The following is a 23,752-nucleotide window of genomic DNA, read 5'->3' as shown; positions in this document are numbered from 1 at the left end:
TATCAATACTGCATGCAAAAATCAGAAGACAAATAGCTAGTTAGGGGAGAAGGGGGTTATGCTTTTCATAAGGCTTTGTTTTTTGCCCAGTTAGCTTCCCAGAAGCCCCACTGTCCAGAACACGGTTGCATGGTCATCCCGATTGTCAAGATGGCTGGGAAAGCAAGCATCTAACCCTCTAGCCACTGTTTTTTTGTGTGTTTTTTTTTTAATTTTTATTATCAATATATATTGGAGTATAGTTGATTAACAATGTCGTGCTAGTTTCAAGGGTACAGCAAAGTGATTCAGTTATACATATACATGTATCTATTCTTTTTCAAATTTGTTTCCTATTTAGGTTATTACAGAGTATTGAGCAGAGTTCCCTGTGCTATACAGTAGGTCCTTGTTGGTTATCTATTTTAAATATAGCAGTGTGTACATGTCAATCCCAAACTCCCAACCTATCCCTCCCCCCTACCCTTCCCCCCTGGTAACCCTAAGTTCGTTCTCTAAGTCTGTGAATCTGTTTCTGTTTTGTAAATAAGTTCATTGACATCATTTTTCTTAGATTCCACATATAAGCAGTATCACATGATATTTGTCTTTGTCTGACTTACTTCACTTAGTATGATAATCTCCAGGTCCATCCATGTTCTAGCCACTGTTCTGTAGTGGGAGTTGGCATGGAATAAGAGATTTGGAAATGGCTTTGGAGAGTGTGGCAGCTGTGGTTGTGTGCCATACCGATCTCCCTTCAAGAAAGTTTGCTCTCCAGCTTCAAGGAGGGCAGTTGACTGGCAGCTTCTAGCTGCAGTGCCTTCTGGATCTGTTATATGTTTGAGCTGAGGCCATGTTCTTCCTGGGTAGCCCCCAGCCAATACTGTACAAGCTGGGATTACTAGGGTCTGGCCAGGTCTGCCCAATACAGGACTCCTCTGATCTTTGTTCCAGAACTCCCTGTTGAGTTGGTAGAGACTTGTTCAGATGCACGCCACCGTCTGAAGCTCTTCCTGTCCAATCCTGCTTCTCCCACACCCCACCCCACCTTTCATGGCCATTACTGCCCAATAAACCTCTTATACCCCTAACTCCATCTCAGCACCTGCTTCCTAGAGGAGCTGAACTGACAGCAGAGGGCAGCTTCAGCATATTTGTTCCCTAAAAGGAAATCTCCATGGAAATCAAATATTTGTGCTAAGAGAATACAGGATCAGAACCAGTCTACTCTGACTAATACGTTTTCACTGTGAAGATATTCCTCATGTGGGTGCTCTCTCGTATTTCAGAAAGGACATACATGCCCCCAGCCTACACTGGTGAATAATGGCAAAGTTGGTCTCTGATTCTCTGACTCCTGTTTTTCTGTTTCCACTCAAATCATCCCTGTTCTGTTGGCTTATGCTTTCTTAGCCATGTTGATTCCAACATGGAATGCTGTAGCCAAGCCCTGTTTTCTCCACCTTGGGGCCCAGAAGACATTCTGTTTTCTTTTTTGATCATTTGTTTGCTTATTTTGTTCTGCTTTAAGGAGAATTCTCCCAATATCTGCTCTCTTCCATTATGCATGGACTCCACAATTTCAGTTCTCAGAGTTCTGAAGGAACGTCACTGCCACTCCCTTTTACTTCATGTGTAGTCCTGCTGCGGGCCTTTAAAATAACATCGGTTCTAGACCATAATTTCCTCTGAGGAAGTAGCTTCATCTGTTTTTTTGTTCATTCAATTTTTTTTTTGGTCGTCCCATGCATGGGATCTTAGCTCCCGAACCAGGAATCAAACCCAGGGCCCCAGTAGTGAAAGCGCCAAGTTCTAACCACTGGACCACCAGGGAATTCCCTCAACTTTCATTTCTTAAGCAGCTACTATGTGACGGGCACTCTTGTAAGTGCTGGCCATACAACAATGAAGAAGACACAGGAACTGTCCCAAGAAGCTCATGGAAGCTTTTTCTAAGTTCAATAAAGCTAGAAGAAAAATCAGAAGATGTGAAGTTTCAGCCAAGGGAAGAGTGAATCGCTCATCAGAGCTTTTCTACAACATAAATATTATAAGCTTTCCAGCCTCCATGAGACACAGCTTCAGAGATCTGCAGACTGGCCTGTCCTCTCCATGCACACTGGATATTAAATATGGATGTGGTTTATTTTCTGCAGGTCTTTGTTGCTCACAAATGTCTGGCACCACTCTCACATCCGCTCTGCTCAGAGCTGCCTGCCTGAGATGGTTCTCTCTCACCAGGGCTTGAAAATTATGGAGCTGCCCAAATGGTACCTACTTCTGGATCAGGCCCACCTGCAGCACATCCCCAAGGATGTCTATGTTAAGGTCTTTATCCTGGCCTTGGTTTCAGATGGTATCTGTGCTGAATGTGCTTGCCCCATTTATGAATGCTTATCATTCCATTTCCCACCAGAGTTGTCTATACAATCATTTATCAGTTCTAGCCTTCTAAGTGAAAATTAATAGACATCAAGATAAACTGGACTGGGTGTAATCCAGAGCTTAAAACAGACTTGACCAGATCACAGACTGGAGGTAATCTTTCAAAAAGATGACAACCAGTAGTAATGATAGTCCTCTCATCTAGGATTCAAGAAACTCTTTCCCAGAAGACAAAAGTCTTGAGTTGCTTTGGCGTTTTCTTCACAATTTTAGAATGAGGATGACAGAGCTACACGGGACCTCAGGAAGTCACCGAGTCCCATCCCCTAATTTTATAAGGAGGAAAGTCAGTTCCTGAGCAGCAGAGTATCTAGCTTAGGTCAGACAGCTGTCAACAATCTGGGGCTAAAACCCACGATTCCTTACTCCCGGTCCCGGCTCTTTCTAACAGCTGGCCCACACTCAATCTGCCTGGGCCCGCTGGCTTCCCCAGTAAATTCCTCTCCTTCCTTTTTTTAATCCCCGTTCTTTCATCTGTTGTCATCTGCAGCTTCCTTTCCTTCCCTCTTGCTTCTCTCTCCACAAGATTTTTTACATTCTTGTTAGTCCTGTGTTTTTCCCTCTTCCTGAACGCTTTGTTTTTTCTGCCTTTGCTATCAGTAAAGGAAGAAAGCCAATATGCGTGTCTATCTTTGTATCTTCCACATTTAGTACTTAAAAAAAAAAAAAGCTGGATGTATATGGAAATTCTGAACTATCTTTCAAATTACAATTCTGTGAATATACTATTAAGCAGACTGGAAAAATAATACTACCAAATTCTCAAGACTTAGAACTAAAGCACTTCTGGGATGGCAGTATAGGTTTTGAAATGATTGCATAGGGGACCTCAAGACTTCAAGAAAAGACATAAAGTCTCTACAGGGGAATTATAGTCTTCCGTAATATAACCAGATCAAAATGTCATAGATGCTATTAGCTCTCTGCCATAGCAGTGGAAGTGAATGACTGAAGAGAGTAAAAAATAAACACACAACAAAAACAACTATGCCCATCAGGTTAACTGGAGAGGGCTGCTTGGGGGGCAGGCTGATGCACCATATTCCATCAGCCCTGGATGGGATGATGCTCAGAACCAAACCCAGTGTTTGTTCTCACATCATGCTCTCCAAGCATGGACTTTCTGATTACAGTTAGCTTCCTATGTATTCTGCTAGCAGGAAGGGCATGTTTTGATGGCAGGCATTAACATCCTGGATCCAAGGGAAATCCTCGAATACAAATTAATTAGTTGATACCCTCACTTGCTTTCACTAAAGGCTATTCTGCTCCATGTGTTAGACTCTTAGCTCTGGGCCTGCAGAGCTGAGGTCCTGATCTTGAACTCTGGTGACCCCATGAAAGTGTTGTCACCATGAGCTCTGCCCTACAGTCCAGCCAGCTTCCCTCTTTAGCATTCCAGGACCCTCTTTAGCTTTTGCGAGTTGATAAAATAACAAATATCTATTGCGCATAATTGCATGGATTTGACTATGGTTGGTCAGTTGCCCTTCAAGAGCGGGCAGTCTTGTTGATTTAAACAGACCAGGAAGGAGTAATGGGTGCTAATGATCTGAGGAAATGGATAATTAGATCTGCTTCCCTGTGTGTCGTCTTTTTTCATGTTCTTCTAATAGCATCGAGAAAGGAAGGGAAAGCAGCCCTGAGAACCTGCTGGGGCCAGCCCTGGTTAAGCAAACACCTAGCCCTCTCTGCTCCCCGGACAAAGGAGAAGTGCTTCTCATAGGACCATTTTGCTTCTTGTTTGAGCAGCCTTGTCTGTTCCTGGAGCTCAGAGTCCTAGAAACTGCATAAAATAACTATGTCACTGAGCCTCAAACAGGGGTCCTGCCCTAAGTCCAAGCAACAGCTGTTAGGCAGCTGCACCAGTGTGCCCTAAAGCTGCTTAGTGTAAGACGCAAAGGGAAAAAGGACTAGCTCTCAGAAGCTATGTGGAAAACACAGACCCCTGTGGCAACAGCTGGCAGGTAATATATATCATGAAGACATTTGTGGCATGAGAATGGACACATAATAGATGACCTTTAGAGTTATATTTTAAAGGTTTTTTTCCCATAAAAGTTACGTGCCCAAATCTTTTCAGTTTAAGAAAAATTAATAAGAGGAAAACAAAGGGGGTGAAAGGGAAGAACCCTGGCAACTGGTACAACACAGGCATGGAGGCAGGTGAAATGGAACTCCCTGTCATCCTTCACCTCCTTCCCTGCCCAGATGCTCCACCCAAAAATAACATGAAAGGCTTCCCTTGAGCAACCAAGATAAATGTCTGCTCCTGGAGCCGGGCCCCAAGTTCAGGCACAGCACCACTTCTGAGACTTGGCAGCTTGTCTAGCCTTTGATCGCCTTCCCTTCGTGGGACATGTCAACTTTGCTCCTCTTTAATGTACAAGATGGGACAAGAGCTGGGGCCAGGCAGCTATAGCTGCAGGCAGGGCTTTCTCCTGCACTGCACAGGGAGGCTTTTGCCTGCCCAGGCCCAGGGGGAGCAGCTGCAGTTGCCTGCCTGCACATCCTGTGAAAAGACATTCAGTGTTCTGGTGGCTTAGCACGCGTGATGCCCAACGGTGGACAAGCTGGGACGGGGGACCCAACGGAAAGCAGGAAGCAGGTTACTTTCTGAGCCCAGATTTTGGTGTCTGTGCCCCCCCATCCCTTTTAGTGACAACTTTCTGTGTGTCCTTTAGGAATCTAATGATCCCATTCACTTTTTCTAAGCTGTTCCCACCCCCATCCCCCATCAAAATCCTCCGGCGCAGAAGTAAAAAAACGGTCACTGATGCGCATTATTGATGAGAGTGTAAACCCATATAACTTTTCAGGGGAGCAGGTCAACAATATATAAATTTTAAATATGTATTCCCTTAGACTAGACCCAGGAATTTCACTTCTAGAAAGGTATCCTAAAGAAATTACTGCATGGGTAAGCAGAAATGTACGTTCAAGAATATTTATTGCAGCTCTGATTAAAAATACTGAACAATTGGAAACAATGTAAATATCCATTAGAAAGGGACCTTAAGCAAATTATCCCATGAGCATAAAATGAAACACTCTGCAGCCATTAAAAAGTAGAAAGTAGATCCATGTTAATTGATGCTGACATGTGCGTCAATATATTGTTAAATGAGAAAAGTGTGTTGTAGGAGAGCATATAGAGTAGGATGCCACCTATGCAAAAAAAAAAAAAAAGTGTACGTGTTTATACTTGCATCAGAAGAATGAAATGATAAATATCATTTTGTTGACAGCAGTATCTCTGAGGGGTAGCATTGTAGGCATTATCCACTTCCTCTATATTGTTTACATTTTTAGAGAGATTTAAGAACAGAAAAAATATTTTGATGTATTTTTCAAAACCTCTCAGGAAAACATGTGCAATGCCTTCATACCGACAACAACTCACATTTGTAAAGAGCTTCGCAGTTTACAGAATACTTTTTTTTCTCCATTAACTTGTTCAGTTCTCAAAACCCTGGGAGGTAGGAAAGGCAGATCTTAGCATTGTCAACGATAAGCAAAGCTGGACGTTAGGGAAAGCGGTGAAGACAGACCCCAGGAGGAGAAGGAGCTGAGTGCCATCCATCTGGGACAGAGGCGATGGGAGATTTTAAGGGGGGAAAGAGGATGAAGGGAGAGGAAGCGAGTGGAGGCTCAATGAAAAATTATGAAGTGTTGATGAGTGTAAATGTGATTAGGGCAGTTGTGTCTGCTATCTGGCAACTATCGAAGTTAGGATTCTACCCTCCCACAGACACTGGAAGACAGAGGCCCAATCCTTCCTGATGATTACATGTCAAAGGAGTGGCTTTCAGATCCTTTAGAAAGACCCTCCTGAGGTGTAGGAGATACACATCTCAAAGGGACAGAAAAAGGATTCACAATTGTCAACACTTTGGAGTAAATGCCTTAGGAAAGGGAGGTCAGGTGTTGGCTAGAACAAACTGTAGATTCTTTAGACAGCCCTGAGCTTTACCAGAGAGGAACTCAAAAAGCAGCAGGGTTGTCCCAGGAATGTGGCCTTGGGCTGCAAGAAGCCAGTTAAAGTTCAGCCAAGTCTCTTAGTGCAGGGGTTTGAATGGAGTGTTCTTGCCAAGAGTTTTTGCAGTTCTAGGTGTCTCCTCTTTCGGGATTAAAAAAGTAGTTCTCAAAGTTATGGCCCTTTGGAGATGCACCCCATGGATCTCCCTTCCAGAAAGAAGCTGCCATTCCCCTGCAAGGACAGCCTCCAGCTGCAGCCCCTTCAGGAAGCCCCTCGGCATTTGACCTGAAGCTATACTCTTCTTGAATAATCCTCAGTCAGCCACTGAGCACTCAGGTTGCTAGACCTGGCCATTGCTACCCAACACGGGGCTCTTCTAATGGGCAACTTGTGTTCCTAAGGCCCAGGTTGGCTGAGTCTTGTCAGATTTGATCTCCATCCCAGGCTCTCCCTGCCCAACCCCTTGTCCTTCCTCCCCATTTCTCATTCACATCCCCCAACACAACTATTGCACGCACTTCGGAATTCATCTCAGTATCTACTTCCTGGGGCCCCCAAATAATCACAAGTGGCTTGTCCAAAACTACACTCACAGCAAATAGGTGTTCAAACCATAGTTTCTGAATGCCGTGAAGGTGAAAACCCTATTGGAGATATTTGCATTTTAACCAGATTCAAAATCTTTAGCTAAAGGAAAGACTTTCCAAAAGTGGGAATGACAGAATGAGCTAGAGGGAAACAGGGATGTGAGGGGCACTGGAAAAAAGATGGACCATCAGGGCCTTCCTGGAATGACTGAAATCACACCAAATGGTCTTTTAGTTCCATCCAGAAGATTAGAGAACTCATGCAGAGGCAACATCAGGATGCTAGCACCATGCCTTGTACATATTTCAATTACTATGGTTCTCACATTGCGTGGTAACTGATATGTCTGCCTCTCCCTTTAGAGGATGAGCTTCTCAATGGTACGACCTGTGTTTGATTCTATTTGGCATCCTCATTGCCTAGAACAAAACTTAGTACATCATATTAGCTCAATAATAGTTGAATAAATAATTGAGTCTAAGGGAAGTGGGAGAGTAGGGACAAAAGTGGGGTCATAATTATTATAGCCAATATTTACATAAGTGCATATCAGGTATTGTTCAAATTTTTTATCATGTATCGTCATGTCATTCAAGCCACACGGTAACCCCACGAGACAGTTTTGCAAATGGTGGTGTCCGGGAAGCAGACACTGAGACAAAGCTTAGGGTGCAGGATGTTCAGTAGGAAACACCACTGTGATCTGCACCCGTGGCAGGGAGGGGAAGGAAAAAGGAAGGTTGGGTGGAGGAAATTGAGCCACAACACAGACCCAACAGCAGCCTCAGCTAACCCCATGGAGAGCTCTGGGACAAAAGCGATCCATTTGAGTTGTCTTGTGCTGAACCAAAGTGACCAAGACTTTATGCGTCCTCCCCCCTCAATCAGTCATTAGATGCTGGCCCTCCTGGGCAGGGCATGACCTTGGGGGAGGCTGCTCTCCGGGTCATAGTCCCAAAGGGGCCATCAGCAGAAGGCTGTGTGCCAAAAGCACTCCTAGCAGCTGGGGCATCTCGGCAGCACATTTCTGTGTCTGTCACAGGTCCATCCATTATCAACCCCTTTATACAGACAAAGAAACTGAGGCACAAACACTTTAGTTAATAGCCAGGTCAGACAGTGAGTGGTGAAACCAGGATCAGACTCTGATAGTCCAGTGGGAGCCTATGTTCCTGTTCACTACAGCTTACTCTGATTGAGGTGTATGTAATTGTAGCAGTGGGCCACGGCCCCCCGCATGCCCTAATAATGACTTGAAATCCTAACTTCGGAGAGGGTGACTTCATCCTTGCATGCATGAAGGTTGACCTTTACAAACTATGAATCGCTGCAATCAGGAATGGAAAAGACACTGTCGGGTGTGATACATGTAGAAAAGTGTTAACACGTGTTCTTGTCCAGCATTGCGCTAGGCACCTTGAAGGATATAAAGGTTCACGAGAAGCTTAGAGTTTAGGCAAGAGGATAAACCACAGACACATGAAATAATTATTGGAAAAAAATCCCAGAACAGTAAATGAGTAAGTGGGGGATGACTGCTATGTTGGATAAAGGTAAAACAGGCAAAGGGCAAGCAAACCTTTAACAAGACAGTCCTCTATTGTGACAAAGCCCCAGCCCCATTAACACTGAATGACTGTGGGCCTTGGAACCCAAGTTAATAATAAAGTATAAAGTATAACCTAAGTGTAAAAGGAACTTGATGTACAAAGGTTGGGAAGGGCCCACAAACCTGAGTGCAAAGAAGTTTCCAGCTTTTGATGAGGCCTCATTTTCTCTGCCACTATACTGCCTTGAATTTTACATTACCCTATGTGGCTCCTGGGTGATTAAAGATATTTTAACTGTAAATCTTAGCCACTTTTCTTTTACATGGGGGAGAGCACTTAAAAACTGAACAACAGGAGAATACTGTGGTTTACTTTACTGGGATTATGAGTGGGATTTTCTTTATAAGAACTTCTATTTTTTATTACTTCATCATTCAACAACTGTTTAATGAGTACCATCAAGGTTGGGGTAGTAGTTTAGCACTGTGGTTGGGAGCACAGGGTTTGGCAGACAGACTTGGTTTGAGTTATAGCCCTGCCACTTACCAGATCTGTGTCAAAGTACTTCTCTAATCCTCAGTTTCTTCATATGAAAAATGGGACTAAAGCAGTACTTGTCTAGTAGCATCATGGGAAGCACTAAAGAATTCATGTAAGGTGCCTGGAACATATTAAGTGAACAGTGAGGTTATTTTTTTACCAGTAACAGCCAGAGTAGGAGGAGTTTGGCCCAGATACTATGCTGGGTGCTGGAGATTCAACAATAGCAAGAAAGACAAACATTCCCTGCCTTCCCAGGTCAGACAAGTAAGGTAAACGGACAAGCAAGGTATTAACTGGTAGGATAAGAAAAATATAGAGTTTTATGGAAACAGGTAGCACTGACAAGGAGAGGGAAGTAAGTAAGTAAGTAGGTAAGTTCCAGAAAGATTTCTTGGAAGAAAACACATCATCACAACCTTTAAAAAATCATATTATTTGCTGTAAATTATTTGGTTCTGGGCTAGAATGTAAGTTGCATGAGGGTAGGGACATTGTGTGTTGTGTTTGGTTTTGTATATCAAGCCCTTAGTGTGGTACCTGACACATAAGAGGCATTCAAATAGCTGGTGGTGAATGAGAGAATGAAGCGACTCCTAAGGTGGTAAGAGTTTTCCAGATAAGGGTGACAGGAAAGGTGTTCCAGGCAGATGAAGGAGTGTGCATGGAGTCACAGGAGGCAGCGAAAGCATGGTGAGTGGGAGGAGCTGAACTGCAACGAGGCTGGAAAGCGTGTGGATGTGGATGCCGTGAGAGATGAAGCTGAGAAGGGACCAAATCAAGTAGGGTCTTGGAAACTGTGCTAAAGAGTCTGAACTTGATGCTCAGGAGTGATGTTGAAACCAATAAGGATTTTAATCAAGGAAAGGATATAATCAGTATGTGTTTTTTAGAGTTCATTCCTTATTCTGTCAATACACTAATAACTCAAATCCATTTGAAGGAAGAAAATGGATACTGCACATGAGCATAGTTAGAAAAAAAAGTCATCTGTCATCTCACCACTCAGAAATAACCGCCATTTGACTATAAATGACAAGCAACCTGTCGCAGCTATCTATATACTGCTGTGTAACAAACCACTCCAAAACCTAGTGACCTAAAATAATGATTTATTATTTTTCAAGAGCCTGTGGGTTAATTAGGATCAGTTGGGTGGTTCCCCCACTCCGTGTGGCTTAGCTGAAGATGCTCATGCAAGCTGTGTTCAGCTGGGAGTTTAGCTGAGGCTGGAACATCCAAGATGGCCTCCCATCTCCAAGAGCCTCTCTCTGCATGGGCTCTCTACTATCAGTAACCCAACCTGCTTCTTTGCACCATGGTGGCTGGCTTCCAAGAGGGATAAAAGGGAAGTTCTTGAAGCCTAGGCTTAGACATGCACTGAACTTCTTCCACTGCACATTAGCAGGCAAAGCTAGGCACAAGGCCAGCTGAAATTCAAGGGGAATGGAATCCACCTCTTGATAGGAAGAGGAGCATGTGTGCACAGGGATGAGACGACTCATTGGCTATTGGGAAACTATCTACCACACAATCCAATTTGCTAACCACAAAGCAAAGTTGTTGACCATTTCTGGTATAAATAGTTAGAAAAACTCAGGTCAAGTGACAAATGCAAAGTACATGGTGTTTGGCCATGTAAGAATCTGATAAGTCGGTTGCTTAAATAAGCTGGCACTTGGCATGCATGCCACGGAAGGTGGGAGGCAGTGGGGAACATCATATTAGAACCCAGTGTGCAGTGAAAGAAAGTGAAGGAAAAAGGCAGATTCTAGACCAAGAAAATGGTTACAATTGTATTCTGGAACCAATGCCTGTACATTTAACCTGAGTATTAACTCCAAGCATAACAGGTGAATGAAACACATTATTTGTCCAATCTCGCTTCCTGAGAGTCAAATGGGTGGGGACCAAGGGGTCAGGGAGAGTTGTATTTCAGCATGCACTTTGGCAGAAGCAGCAAAGTGTGCACACCACATCCTAGGAAATGACAGAATTGAAACCTGAAAAGCCAAATCTCTTGCCAAATCAAGGAGCAAGTATGAGACCAAAACGACAGCCTTCTCCTCACCTCTGCTGTGAATGGGGCAGGAGGCTTGATTCTCAATTTTATTCATCACGATTATGGGAAAGCCAACTGTTTGAATGGCCCGAGAAGGGCATAACCAGGCTCCTGGACTTGTCTGTGAGTCTACTTCTAACGCCTAAAGACAAAGGACAGTGCCTCTCTAGTCCTACCTGTCTTCCTCATCTCCACTGCCATCGCCTTAGTTCAGTCCTTCATCACTTATTGGGTTTTTGCAGGACTCCTGATTGGTCTCCCCATTACGTTATTCATCTCTACCTGCTCCATCTTCCACATAGCTGCCAGTTACCTTTTTTTAATACACATTTTATAGCTCTAGGAAATGGCAAGGAAAAGAAAGACCAGAGAAAGGTGCCATGTTCTGATTAGGAAGAGACTTTTATGTCACTATATAGACTTTATCCTGATTGAGAGGTACCTACTGAATAACTTTTCAGGAGAGACAATCAAATTTGCATATTTTTTAAAGTTTTGCATATTTCAAAAGGCTATCCAGGCAGCAAGGGGATCAGAAGTAAGCCTGGAGACTGAGAGATGATTAGGATATTGTACAATAGTAACCCTGCTAATAGACAACAGGTCTGAGCCAAGCCAGTGGCAGAAAAGTGGAGACAGAGTAGATACACAGTATAAATGATAAATGGTGACCTCCAGGCCGGAGGTAGCAGGCAAGAAGAAATGAGGAAATCACCTAAGTTTCCGGCTTGAGTAGATGGAATACCTACTCTCAAAACAGACACACAGGAAGAGCAGGTTTGGGCGTAATCAGAAACTTCCAAGTGGGACGACCAGTTTTGAATAAAATAGGTTGGGAGTTCGGGAAAAGGGTCTAAATACAATGAAAACCAGAAAGGAGAACAGATGAAGTCACATGTGGACAGATTCACACAGAAAGACCACGTAGTAAGAAAAGCAATAAAACCCTAGAACAACTGAAGAGGGTTCAAGACTTGCAAAGCCACAAATAACTTTTACAGCTCAACAAATCAAAATCTGAAAGCAGAATATATTGTCTACTATTTGCCAAAATTGCTTAATAAGAGAGGGAGGGTCATTCAAGCAGATTCTCCACTAGGAGGGTAGGAAAACATGTCCCTATTGCCAGGGGAGAAGAGGTATTAACGTGAAAACCATATTCTGTATATCTCATTTTCTAACCAACTAGAGGAAACAAAGGTCTACAAAACTAAACTAGATAGGGAAACCCATGCCAAAAAAAAAAAATAAAGGGTGGTGGAGGCCACCACTTGCAGATCAAGCCTAAAGCTTGGGAAAAAAGATCCAAAGAGCTAGAGGCTGGCAAGGTCCAGTCAAAGCTAACTCCCCTAGTGCTTATTCACCAAGCGACCTTCTGAAGAGAATTTGGCTTGTCTGCAGAGAGAGAAACTGTACTAACCTGCCAACGTGAGTATTCTGGTCTACTTGATACCTTTTGGCTTTCGTTATAAACTAATAGGCATTCAGGTTAATATGTCACTCTTTTAATATGAGTACACCTCCGAGAGAGGTCAACTCTCCAGTGACAGGTTCACTTGCAGCATCTCCAAGGCTCAGGGCCAAACTGCAGTGAGGAAATACTACCTGGAGGACTCCTGGTAACCAGAGACAGGGCTTATCCTGGAGGCGCTCCAGCCTCACTTCAAGCCTCCCCTCTGAAATACAGCAAGCACCTTTTCTTTTTCACCAAAAAGTTAAAAATTAAAATGTGACTGCAAACAAGGAGTACAATTCATTAATATTTTTATTTTGAGTTGTAATCTATTATTACTTCAAAAAGATTCACTTCAAAAAACATCCAATGGATGCTGACTTACCAATAAAAAAGTAAGTCATCGTTATATGATTTATAATACAGAATACACAATAAATTATATTTACATGCAATGACTAGACTATCACACACACGGTAAAAAAATACAGGATTTTTATGTACATTTTTAAAGATTTACATTTTTATATACAGTTTATAAAGTTTAAAAAAATTCTCTGTACTAAATCTCATGTGTACAGAGTTTATAAACCCCTATTCTTATGGCTGTACCACCACACAGATACGCTTAAAACTATACTACTACAAACACTTAGGTTTTTTTTTTTTTTACACTTCATATTCAGTCTTGGCACCCATGTACAATACCATTATTTTTGAAACGTGAATCACAAAGGAAATACAATGTAATCATGCAGACTTTTTTAATAGAAGAAAATGAGACAAAATGTGCTACTAGATCAACATTTATCAATTCCATAGTTACCTAGTTCTGTTCAACTTGCTGCACTGCTCTCATACAGGTACATGCAAAACTAGATTATGGATTGTTTTAAAAACATTAAAATAATACTATAGTCTGACAACACTTAGGCATTAGGAATGCAACTATCCAACAACCCTAGTCTGTTGCTTATTTCTGTTTTGGCAGAAACCTCAAAGAAATGAAGATATTACATACTAAAATTCACAGAAATGTCAACATTATAATTCCTAAGTTTCTAGAGTCTGCATCAGATAGAACACTGATCATTTAAAAAAACAAAAAAACAACAAAAAAAAGGTTTTTGACATTTAAGAGTATATTCTCTGCTCTGAGAATGGGGGGGAGAGAGAGAGATCTGAGATAAACCATCAAAGGATTATCCATTGTCCCTGCAAAGGAAGCACTTGCACGCTCCCAATCTGTTTCAATAAAGACACCTGAAGGCTTTATAAAAAAGTTGAAGCTACACTATTCATCTTTAAAAATCTTCTTGAAAAGTAATAAATTGAAGGTATCAGCACCTTCCCTCCTCCCCCACGTAGCTAAAGATCAAGGAGAAAAATAAAGTGCCAATGTCTGAAGTATTGTTAATTGTTTAAGAGGCACTAACCCATTTGATGGCTTAGGATTAAATATGAAAATAGGCCAGATCTGATCTGAATAATAAATAGAAGGTAGGTATTCCAGAGTCTACGCAATTCCTGCCTAGATGGGGGCTGCACCAGGAAACTACCTACTCCCCCATTTATTGCTTTGAAACCTGTACACACACTTTAATTTTGGACCCAGAACAATGAGATTTCTAAGACGGAAAGCACAGTGTCTGTGCCACTTTGAAGCTGAAGAAGAACGTGCACTCCTGATCACCGTGAGGGGAGCTGCTGAGGCTCTCTTCTCCACAACTCATATCTTCACAGGAGTCCTCGCTAAAAGGAAAAAGAGACAGAGAGAAGGATCCCATCATTTAAAACACATTTAAAGGTCATACAGGCAAAATTAAACTGCTGAACAAGTAGCTCTAGTCTCAGGATTTTTACATTCAAAATTTAAGCTCTACAGAGACAAAATTTAACTTAGAAGGACTTCCTAAAATGAAGTGTATTGTAATCTCCTTAGAAAATACAGATTTGCTTAAGAGGTTTAAACAAATTACCACTTGCCAAACTATTATTCTTGTACCAAGTAATAACTCTGTCAGCAACTAACTATAGAATTCTAAGTATTTAAATCCAATAAACGCAAACTAATGACAAAGATCTCCTATCATATGGTTTTGATGTCTTTCTTGCATCAATAATTGCATCACTGAACTTCTCAAATATCAAACTAAGAAACCAACGAGCTAGGAAAATGGAACTTATGGTCTCTTCTCCCTACAGCATAAAACAGTGAAATTCAATAAAATTAAATAATTCACTTTACTAACAAAAATAAACTCTGAATAAGACAACGGCATTTGACAAAACTAAAAATCTCTACAGAACTCTGCCGCATCAGTGGTGGTAGTTCCCTTTACTTTCCAGTCATTTAACCCGCAGCCTCTTTCCATAGGACCATTTTAGAAATTCATACTAATGTTAAAAAACCCAGAATGCTGTTTTTTTAACTAAACTGTATTTCAAAAAGCAAAGAAGATGCGAAACAACCAGTTTTTTTAAACAGGAGGAGTGAAATAAGTCAGAGAACAACAAATACTGTATGATCTCACTTATATGTGGAATCTGAAAACACAAAACAGAACTCACAGATGCAGAGAACAGATGGGTAGTTGCCGGAGTTGGGGGGAGGGGGTGGTAGGTGAAGGTGGTCAAAAGGTACAAACTTCCAGTTATAAGTCCCGGGGAGGTAATGACGTATAGGATGCTGGTTTTTGTTGTTGTTGTTGTTTTGTTTAATTTTTATTTTATTTATGTATTTTTTGGCTGTGTTGGGTCTTCGTTGCTGCACGCGGGCTTTCTCTAGTTGCGGTGAGCGGGGGCTACTCTTCGTTTCAGTGTGCGGGCTTCTCACAGCGGTGGCTTCTCTTGTTGCAGAGCACAGGCTCTAGGAGCATGGGCTTCGGTAGTTGTGGCTCACGGGCTCTAGAGCGCAGGCTCAGTAGTTGTGGTGCATGGGCTTAGTTGCTCCGTGGCATGTGGGATCTTCCCGGACCAGGGCTCAAACCCGTGTCCCCTGCACTGGCAGGTGGATTCTTAACCACTGCGCCACCAGGGAAGCCCCTGTTGTTGTTTTTTAATAAAGAAAAAAAGTGGGGAGAGGGGGGTACACTTCCAAACTATTGCCTAGTTTAATAAAACTATTTCTGGTTAATTTTCTTACCCAAAGAAATGATGCTATCAGAGGTAAGGGCTCTGATACACAAACATCAGTAACATTTAGTCTGGGGAAGTCTCATTAGTCAAGGAACCTGCTTACCTTTCACTTTCATCAAAACACCCCACCTCCGGTATTGTGGGCAACTCAGGAACACTATAGTAGCTATTGTGGAGGTTCTGGGCTGTGCGCCTTGAAACAATCCAAACCAACTTCTTAAGATCTGGTTTGCAACATTCAGGAGAAGAATATTCAGCTAGGCATTTAGAAACTAACTCCCTCCAGTAAACAAACTCGGAGTCATTAACCTGAAAAAAATATTTAAATGAAGAGGTTACGACAGCGGTTCCCAAACCTTGCCGCACCTTGGAATCACCCTGCGATCCTTAAAAAATACTGATGCCTGGCTCCCACCCTCAGATACTCTTATTTAATTGATATGAGGTGTCATCTGGGCATCAAGGTTTTTTAAAGCTCCCCAGGTGATTCTAATGTGCAGTCAAAATCTGGTAACCACTGCTTTAGGGAAGAAGCACCACAGGTATAAACCATTTACATAGGATTCAATACAGAGAATACTCTGCCTATCTTAAGAAAGCACACTAACCTAAAAACACTAGGTCTGTTAATAAATCAATTATCAAGTATATACTTTGATAGTCGCAATGCAAAGGAATTTAACATAATTTACGTTTCTGTAACATAGCATTACTTGGATTGCTAAAATACTCATTTACATTAAGACACCAGACATATGCAAATGGAGAAGTTGGCAATGTGAGAGAAGAGGAATTCCCCCAGAAGGGCACAGTTCCTCCACCACTGGGGAGTGCCCCAATTTATTTCATGGAATCAATTTTCACCGAAGATGTTTCCAAATGACATTATTATAAAAGGTTTAGATTCAAACTAGTAAATTCGTGCTTAAAACAAAAGCTGGAAGTTATGTATTAAAACAAAATGCTTCACGTTGCATGTACTTGACCACAAAACAGATGATGATTTTATATCATCTTGGCCTCCATTTCCACCTAATCCAGTCACATCTTAATCCCCTGGCAGCCTGGCTTCTATCACTCTCTTATTCTCCTGACATCACCTCCTACATCCCCTACGTGGGGAAACTGCCAACACTGAAAACCCAGAGTTTTAATCAACCCCTAAGCAAAGGACTCCCAAGAATTTCTTATGGTTTCAACTATTACTTCCTCATGGGAAATTGCTAATCTCAATCTCCAACTATAATTTATCTGGAGTTTTTAGTCCAGACTGCCAAGTATCTGCTAGACATCTACCTATCTGAAAGGTATACAAGTACCTAAAATCATACTTCTTTGATCACAATTAACTTCTCTCCAATTTCCCTCAATGGTACCAATATTCTCTCCACCATTAGGTCCAAATCTTGGTCATTCGTGACTCCTTGCCTCATTTCCATGCTTGGCCTCTAAAAACCACTGAGTTGGGTGTACTTCCTCCTGCCTGTGACCATCACCTGGATATTCTATCTACAAACCAACCCCAAAATGATTTCCCACACCCTTCTAGTCCACCAGCTTCCTGGCTGCGAGCCTCTGCTGCCCGAACCAGGTTCCCAGTCACTGTGCCTCTCACGGTCTACCCTCCTTCCCTGCTAACCACATCCCAAAGTATTCCCTATGCTTAGAGACACAGACCCTACGGGACCGCGACACAGAACAGTAAATGACAGAACACCCTGCTTCGTGTTCAGTTCCATACTTCTCCAACTAGACTATCAGTTTAAGAAAAAGGACTGTGCTTATGTTTGGTTTACACCTCTTTATGACTGAAAAAACTTACCAGGCTGGCCTGACAAAGGAGTTTCAAAGAAAAACATAGCTGATGTTATCTTGGTAATGCTACTAAAGGGACGATGATTAGCCTACAGATGTAATGGGATGCTATTCGTGCATTTACTAACTCTACTTCTTAATATGCATTTTATTTATTTTTAATAAATTTATTTATTTATTTTTGGCTGTGTTGGGTCTTTGCTGCTGCACACAGGCTTTCTTTAGCTGTGGCAAGTGGGGGCTACTCTTCGTTGCAGGGCACGGGCTTCCCATTGCGGTGGCTTCTCATTGCGGAGCACGGGCTCAGTAGTTGCGGCTCGTGGGCTCTAGAGCACAGGCTCAGCAGTGTGGCGCATGGGCTTAGTTGCTCCGCGGCATGTGGGATCCTCCTGGACCAGGGCTCGAACCCGTGTCCCCTGCATTGGCAGGAGGATTCCTAACCACTGCGCCACCAGGGAAGCCCTTAATACGCATTTTAGAACAATGTGCATGGGGCAATGTAGACCGCTGTATTACCAACTGGCAAGAAGACTACAGAAGGGATGTCTAAACGCGGAAAGAAGCTAGCCTAAGTGACCGGGTTCCCTTCCAGCTTAACACTGTCTGGGTTGAAGCTGCATTTGTAGAACATCAACACTTAAGATACAAGAATAAATGAGTAAAAGTTAAGAGCCCCATAAAGTGTTACTTAATGATTAAGTCACCACAGAAAAAATAAAATAAAACACTAGGAAGAAACTTGCTTTAAAGAATAAGTTCTGAAGATATTTACCTTGGAATGTTTTTTAACAAGCAGGAGAATTTCCAATAATTCAATGGATTTCAAAGTTTCTACTTCCAAATTGAGAAGGCACAAAGCTAATACAGATGGCTACAAGAAAAAAAAGAAAAATAATTTTTTAAATTCAAAACAGAAACTGCGGGGGAAAAAACAAACTGTGAGATATATATAAGAAAGAAATTGACTTACTTTTGCTTTTGAAAAGATAAGTCTGCAGCAGCAAGCTTTCAGCTGAGCTTCCAGTTTATCAAGGCTCAGTATTTCTTTCCTATACAATGAAAAGAAAGAACAAAATATTTATTTATTAAACTTCTAAAGATTTAAACAATTCTAAGCATTTGTCATTAAAAGTCCAAGCTGAAAGTTTGGAGCAGGTAAAAACATAAATTTCACTAGCGTTCTAATTCTTTACTGTTACTTATAGCAATGCTGAAGTAGAAAATCTTAATTTTTAATCTCACTGACCTTTCTGAAGTATGACAAAGTACTATAGTATGGTATAAGTGCAAAAAGTTTAAGGCAGTAGTAGCTTCCAATTCATAGTGCAATTTTTCTGAAATTATTTTTTCCATCCGTTTTATGTCAGAAGCAGTACATTTACATTGGCTAATCCGGATTACATCAAGAGTAGACGGAATATTGCATTCTTCTTCAACTATTCTAGCAGCCAGCAAAAAACAACACACTCCAATGCAAGACAAATGTTTAGGTTTCACCTGAAAAACAAAGAACAAAAGATTTCTTCCAACAATTGTCACTTTAACTTAGCAAAGCAGACACTTAAAAGAATATTGTAATGAGCCTCTATTCTTAAGACAGAACACAATCAAGCTGCTTCCCTGTACTTACCCTTACACACAGTTATACTTAATCGTTTTTACGTTTTAAGCTGTCTTAACCTCCCTTTAAAAAACAAAAAAGACATTTTGAGCATTTAAATTACTTAATTTAAATGCAGGTAAAAATTGTTAATGCAAGTTCAAAAGCTAGGTTTCTCACAGAGTTATACATTATATTTCAAACTTATGAAATTCATAATAGTACAACCTCCCCCAAAATAAATTAAGCCTTCCAACACCAAGAAAATATACTTCTTTGGATATAAAAATAATACATTCATCTTTGTATCTTCTTATCTACTTAAGAATCATCCCATACTTCACTGCAAATTTCCCCAAGAGAGATATTGCATCAGATGAGCAGAGTAGAGCTTATGTACAAGCTGCCATGGACAGATGGCTTCCCTTTTCAGTGCCCTGAAAACTGACCCAGCAGCTGACAGCAATCCTACTGGCAGAAGTATCACCACATTTAACAGTTACTGGTAATTGGGTTTTTTTTTAATTTATTTTTTATTGAAGTATAGTTGAATTACAATTTAATTACTGCTGTACAGCAAAGTGACTCAGTTATACATATATATACACATTCTTTTTCATATTCTTTTCCATTATGGTTTACCACAGGATATCGAATATAGTTCCCTGTGCCATACAGTAGGACCTTGTTGTTTATCCATTCTATACGTACCAGTTTGCATCTGCTAATCCCAAACTCCCACTCCTACCCTCTCCCACACCCCTCCCCCTGGCAACCACCAAGTCTATTCTCTATGTCCCTGATTCTGTTTCTGTTTCACTAATAGGTTCATTTGTGTCATATTTTGGATTCCACATATAAGTGATATCATATGACTTGCTGGTAATTGTTAATAAGACAGTGGCTCCCTGCTTGGAAAAGATTTCTCATAGTGAAGGCAATAGGTCACCTTTAACATACTGCTATACTTCCATTTGCCACGTTTCACGTGTTTAAAAACACCTAGGCTCAACAGAAACATAACGGAAGATGAAAATATGAAAACCTTATTTTGAGAGCTATGTATATAGAAACACCTAAAAAAACAGTAGTCTTCATTTTTTCACATCTTTAAAGAGAAGGTATGTAAGAGGTACAGGAAAACCTAACTTAAGATACAGTAATACGCTTACTTTTGTAGTCTCTTAATCTGGACTAAAGATCACAATTCCAAATATTAAAAATGTTTATGTATAGTGACATAATTACATTCATTTGCCAAATATTTACTGAATCCTTGTATTCTAGGCATCGTGCTAGGCACTGGGTATAAAAAAATGAAGTTTTATTTATAAAAACGATGAAATACCTTCATAAGAGCCAAGAATCTGTCCAAAATATTGACAGCCAGGACAAAAGTTTCAGTGCAAGATCCAAAAAAGTTGGTTAAACTCCTTAAATCTTCTACTTTGGCATTTCTCAATCTTGGACACAAAGTGTTATCATTCTGCAACAAAAACCAAGAGCCAAAGTTTATGATTGTCTTAGAACTAGAATGGACAATACACAGAGTTAGATTCAAATAAGGTAATTTTTTCCCCTGAATCTTCAAGAATATGGGGGACTATCACTTAACCAAAGCACTACAGTTTTTCAAATACAAAATGTGTACACAACACTGCTTTTTAAAAATATACATCATAAAAGACATTCAGCAATTCAATATAAAGCAAACTGTTGCCACACTTCCAGAGGATAAGAGCAAATATAATTCAATTCCCTTGTAATGGACATCTAGAAGGTTCCTTGCTTGTTTTCTTTAAAAAAAAAAAAAATCACTTAAGAGCCTACTATACAGAAGTATTGCATAGGCAGAGGGTATTTCCACAAATGACCTGCTCAATTCCCAGGGAGTCTCCCACCCTGAAGCTGCAGGCTGGGGAGTGCCACATTTGAAGCCACACTTCCCTAGATTTAGTATCACTCTCATTTTTGCTAAGAAACAAAAGCATGACCCTGAATTAAGATTTATCTTAGTACTCTAGGACGACCACTTGTGGTCTTAAGAAACTTTGCAGCCTTTAGTCTAGATTCAACTAAAAAAAAAAAAAAAAAAAAATTTAAAGTTATCTCCCCAAGCCGTGTCAGCGCCTAGAGCAAGTTATCTTTCCTGGGACTTACCTCCGGGGTAGCCTCGATCAAGCTCAGCCCTTTTTCTCGAGGTTGGAATCTCTGTTCCTGTTCTAGGTAGAGGTTCAACAATCCGAAGAGCTGGACGCCTTCACGACCGGCCAAGTACTCTGCCCCCAAATCCTTCATCTGTAGCAAAGACACCACACACAGTTAGAATGTATCCTGGAGGGGAGAGGGGGGAGGGGGGAAGCACAAAAGAGCTGGGGCCAATACCTCCAGCGAGAGGCGCCCCAGCACACCCTGGAGAAAAGCGGGTGAGGGCACCAGTCACGTCCAGCCGAACCCCGCAGCAATCCTCCCCGACCGCCAGGGAGGTGTGGCAGGGGGAGGGGCCGTGGTCACGTCCGCCGGCTAGCGCTGGGTCAGACCGGCCAGCCCCGGTCTCCCAGCCGTTTCACAAACAGGAAACTGTCCTCTGGCGGCGGTGTCCGGACGGTCCGCCCCACCTGAAGTCCCGGGGGGAGGGGTTTCTGCCCAGTGGAACGCACCGGGGGCTCCGAGAGCAGCGGGTCCGGGAGGTAGGGGCTTTGCACAACGTGGGGGGAGGGGAAAGTCTCGCGACTGAACAAAGAACCGGAGGGAGGAGACTCCCGAGCCCCGCCCCTCCCGCGGAGCCCAGCTCCAGAAGCCCCTCTCGCTGGAGTCCAGCCCCTAAGCCTTCCCCATCCGCTTCGGCAGCGCCTCCTCTGAACAAAACCCGAGTGGCAGAGACCTAGGTCCCAGAGAGCGCTGGGGTGGCGCGGCCCACGCGATCGGGGTCTGGGGACAGAAATCCAGCCCGCCCCGTGCCCAGACAATACCCTTCCATCCACCGATGCCCTGATTCCGCAACTCTGCGGAGACCCGGGGCTGTCAATCCAAGAAGAACCACCCCAGCGAGCCACCGTGACAAAATGAGGGAGGGGGGACACCAAAGAACTGTTTTCAGCCTTCTCGACCCTCCATCCATCCATTGCATCAGTATCTCTCCGCCTCTGGGCGCCCACTGCCCCAGGGCTGAGGGCAGGACCGGAATCGCTCCCCAAGCTGAGGGGTGGGCACTCTGACATCGCTCCTCGCAGTCCCGACCATGAACAAAGAAGCTCCGCGGTCCCGGGTGGGCCCACTCACCGTGCTGGAGCCGCGCCTCCACCGGCCCGCGGCGTCACGGTCGGATGGGACTGGGCGCGGCGGGGACGTCCAGACCTGTCTCCGAGGTCAGGGACCCGCCGCCTCAGTGGTGCCCCCGACCGGCATCCGACCCTTCCCCCCTGCCACCGCCGCCTCGGCTTCACAGCCCCGGCTTCATCCCGCTCCCCGCGCGCCCACCCTCCGGCTGGGGCGCTGCGCCGGTCCCTCTAGCCTTGCGCCACTATGGGTTCCACCGCCGCTGACGCCGCCACCACCGCGGAAGCCCCAACAAAACCCCTTGTTTTTGTTTTGAGTTTCCGACGCCCCCAAGGGGGCGGGGCACGTGACTCCCCGCGGAGGGATCCGCTGCCTCCTCAACAGACTTTGAAAAAGAGTCCCTCTCCTAAGTGTATGTCTCCAGCCAGCTTTGTGGCCTCCTCAGCTCGCCTTTGCTTTACTGAGCCACTCCTCCCTTCCAAGGAGGAGGATGGAATGTGGGCACGGCTTTATTCCTCTATTGATCCTATGGAGGAAGGAAAGGGAGTGATAGGCGTGAGGGGCGGAAGGAGATAGTTTCTGGTAGCATTGCACCTTTTAAAGGTCCCCGATTTGTTTTGTTTTCGCTGTTTTGAAAAGTCCGCCCAAAGTAGCGGGCTCCCCGATTGGATATCGGTGGGGGCGAGCAGGATACTGAAGCGCTGATTCAGTCTCGAATCCGGATTGGCTAACTGATTATCCTTTGATCCCTCTGATTGGTTTTCACTGTATCCTGCGCTTCTATCTGCCTCAGGGCCTTAGCAACTCTGGTGTCTGGATTGCGCATGCCTGGGTGGACCACTTCGGAGAAATTCACTAACCTGCCCCTGGGTCTGTACCTTCCCACCGCCATCACCAGCACCGCCCCCCCACCCCACCCCCACCCCCGGCGCGGTCCCAAGGGAATACCACGTTTGGTTCTCACCTCCGAAGAGCTAGAACAGCTAGATAACCTTTGTGACAACTTCTTCCACAACGGGAGGGTTTTCTACGCTCCTTCTTTATTTTGTTCTGCAGGTCAATTTTGCGATAACCAGTCAAGTTATTGTAAAATTTTCGGGGTGCTTACTGAAATATTTACGAGTAAAATGCTATCATCTTTGTATTTGCTTTTAAGTTTACCGACCAAAAGGAAAAAAAAAAATGGAGAGGAACTGTGAAACAAGATTGGCAAAAAGAGTTGTTGAAACTGGGTGATGGATACAGGAGGGTTTGTTATACTATTCTTTCTACTTTTGTGTACCTTGAAATTTTTCCGTAATAAAAATAAATATTCAATAAA

The 23,752-nt window shown here is 42.9% G+C and overlaps 1 protein-coding gene across 2 annotated transcripts; it reads right to left on the bottom strand.

Moving 5' to 3' along the window:
- Positions 1–12,960: 12,960 nt before the first annotated feature.
- Positions 12,961–22,726, bottom strand: CCNG2 (cyclin G2). 2 transcript variants are annotated; one of them, XM_061191508.1, is made up of 8 exons: positions 22,435–22,726; positions 21,313–21,450; positions 20,501–20,638; positions 18,799–19,049; positions 18,523–18,601; positions 18,325–18,423; positions 15,841–16,046; positions 12,961–14,351 (listed from the first exon to the last, which is right to left on the bottom strand). In XM_061191508.1, the coding sequence occupies exons 2-8, from the start codon at positions 21,448–21,450 to the stop codon at positions 14,228–14,230; spliced, it is 1,035 nt and encodes a 344-aa protein (XP_061047491.1). In that variant the 5' UTR covers positions 22,435–22,726; the 3' UTR covers positions 12,961–14,227. The 2 variants fall into 2 exon arrangements, with proteins under 2 accessions (XP_061047491.1, XP_061047492.1); XM_061191509.1 differs by lacking the exon at positions 22,435–22,726 and adding an exon at positions 21,538–21,658.
- Between the last annotated feature and the right edge of the window lie 1,026 nt (positions 22,727–23,752).

The sequence above is a fragment of the Eubalaena glacialis genome, chromosome 5 (assembly GCF_028564815.1).
Source record: "Eubalaena glacialis isolate mEubGla1 chromosome 5, mEubGla1.1.hap2.+ XY, whole genome shotgun sequence".
Classification (NCBI taxonomy): Eukaryota; Metazoa; Chordata; class Mammalia; order Artiodactyla; family Balaenidae; genus Eubalaena; species Eubalaena glacialis.
Note: the sequence above shows the minus strand (reverse complement) of the source record. Positions and strands in the feature narration are given on the sequence as shown.